General features: G+C 72.7%; 1 protein-coding gene across 1 annotated transcript in view; it reads left to right on the plus strand.

Annotated features, from left to right (window-relative positions):
* Positions 1-71: 71 nt before the first annotated feature.
* NAB2 (NGFI-A binding protein 2 (EGR1 binding protein 2)) overlaps positions 72-1,993 on the plus strand; it is a gene marked incomplete at its 3' end in the record, with an annotated part of 3,369 nt that continues 1,447 nt past the window's right edge. The window contains exons 1-3 of the mRNA XM_014959361.1: positions 72-877; positions 1,103-1,236; positions 1,733-1,784. Coding sequence (XP_014814847.1) covers positions 80-877; positions 1,103-1,236; positions 1,733-1,784 — 984 coding nt within the window. The remainder of the gene's footprint in view (positions 878-1,102; positions 1,237-1,732; positions 1,785-1,993) is intronic.

Genomic DNA, 1,993 nt, shown 5'->3' on the forward strand with positions numbered 1-1,993 from the left:
GGGAGGGGGTGTGGGGTGGGGGGCTTCTCCTGCCTGTCCGTCCGTCTGTCCGTGACACGGTCTGTCCCGCAGGCTCGCCATGGCCCTGCCCCGCACGCTGGGGGAGCTGCAGCTTTACCGGGTGCTGCAACGCGCCAACCTGCTGGGCTACTACGAGACCTTCATCCAACAAGGGGGGGACGACGTGCAGCAGCTCTGCGAGGCGGGCGAGGAGGAGTTCTTGGAGATCATGGCGTTGGTGGGCATGGCCACCAAACCCCTCCACGTCCGCCGCCTCCAGAAGGCCCTACGCGAGTGGGCCTCCAACCCGGGGCTCTTCAGCCAGCCCGTTTCGGCCGTCCCCGTCAGCAGCATCCCCCTCTTCAAGCTCTCCGAGGCCGGTGGGCGCAAGGCCCTCAGCAACGGGCACGCCAGCCCCGGCGAGGCCGTTGGCAAAGGGGGCGGCGGTGCCGGGACGCCCCCGGCCCGTAGCCCCACGGAGCCTGGGGAGAAGCTGTCACCGTCGGCAGCCCCGCCGTGGCCGGGGAGGAGCACCCCCGAGTCGGAGGGCGGTGGGGATGAGGAACCGGGGGGTCCTCCCTTCTCCCCGGGTGGGAGCGGTGGCGAGCAGGCGGCGGGCACCGAGACGCTGGAGCCGGAGCTGGCGCGGACGGTGGCGGAGAGCGTGGAGAGGCTGCTGCAGAGCTGCCCCCGGGGCGGCGAGGCCGAGCTGCGGGCGTTGATGAAGCTCAACAAGAAGTTGGCCAAGGCCGTGGGGCACATCTTCCAGTTGGAGGACGGCGACCGGCACAAAGAAGAGGAGATCAGACGGCACAGCGCGATCTACGGCCGCGGCGAGGCCCGGCGCCGCGAGGGCAAGCAGCTCACCCTGCACGAGGTGCGCGGCGCCGGCCGGGCTCGAAGGCCCCAGGGGATGCGTTGGGGCCGGGGTGGCTCCGGAGGTGGAGGGAGTTTGGAGAAGGCCTCGTGAGGAGGTTGGGGTGGGGGCTCCAGCATGGAGTTGGGGGGTGTCGGAGTCTGCGCCCGCCCCGGGTGGCATCAGGGCAGAGGCTGTGGCTGCCGTGGGTCCCGTCCCCGCTCACGCGTGGTCTCTGCCCCCCAGCTCATCATCAACGAGGCGGCCGCCCAGTTCTGCCTGCGGGACAACTCGCTGCTGCTGCGGCGCGTGGAGCTCTTCTCCCTCTCGCGGCAGGTCGCCCGGGAGAGCACGTACCTGTCCTCGCTCAAGGTCACCAGGTGAGCCCCCTGCCCGGGCAAACCCCCTCCTCACCAACCTGGGGGGCGGGGGGGGCCTCATCCTCACCCCCCTTCATCCCACGGCACAACCCGGTGCTTCTGCACCCTGCAGCCCCACATTCCCCTTTCCCTGGTGTGTTGTTTTCTGCCCACCCTCGGGGGTGCAGGAGGCAGAGGTGATGGGGGGACACCGGGCACCGGGGTGGGGGGGGGTGCCACGGAGGAAGCCCCTTGCCCCCTTCCCTCTGAGCCCCTGCCCGTCGGGTGCCACGGCCCGGCTGCCTTTTCCCCCCGGCTGCTCCCCCGCCTTTTGCCGCCCCCGGCTCCATCTGCGCCAAAGCCCCGCTCCGCGCCGGCCCGCGGCACCGCCCTGCCCGGGCGGCCGCCCACGCGTGGCTGGCGCTGCCCGCGGCGTGGCAGGGGGCTGGGCGGGCATCGCCTGCCGCTGCCACCCCCGCGCCTGACGCAGCCCCATCTCCCCCCCCCACACACACAGGGCACATCCCGACGAAAGCGGAGCCACCGTGGCCAAGCGGCTCAAGCAGGAGGTGGGTGCACGCCGGGGGGGTGCGGGGGTGCAAGCGCAGGCGGGACGGCGCAGCATGCCCGGGGGTGCCCACCCCAGATGGGGCAGGCAGCGAGGAGCTCTGGGCTGGTGGCCGTGGGGCCAGAGTGCAGTGTGGCTATCGTGGGGTGGGTGGCTCGGAGCCTCCCCCCCCGCCGGAGGGATGGGGGGGCTGTGGACGGTGCCCTGCGC

This window comes from Calidris pugnax, unplaced genomic scaffold (genome assembly GCF_001431845.1).
Source record: "Calidris pugnax isolate Ruff unplaced genomic scaffold, ASM143184v1 scaffold421, whole genome shotgun sequence".
In the NCBI taxonomy this organism is placed as follows: Eukaryota; Metazoa; Chordata; class Aves; order Charadriiformes; family Scolopacidae; genus Calidris; species Calidris pugnax.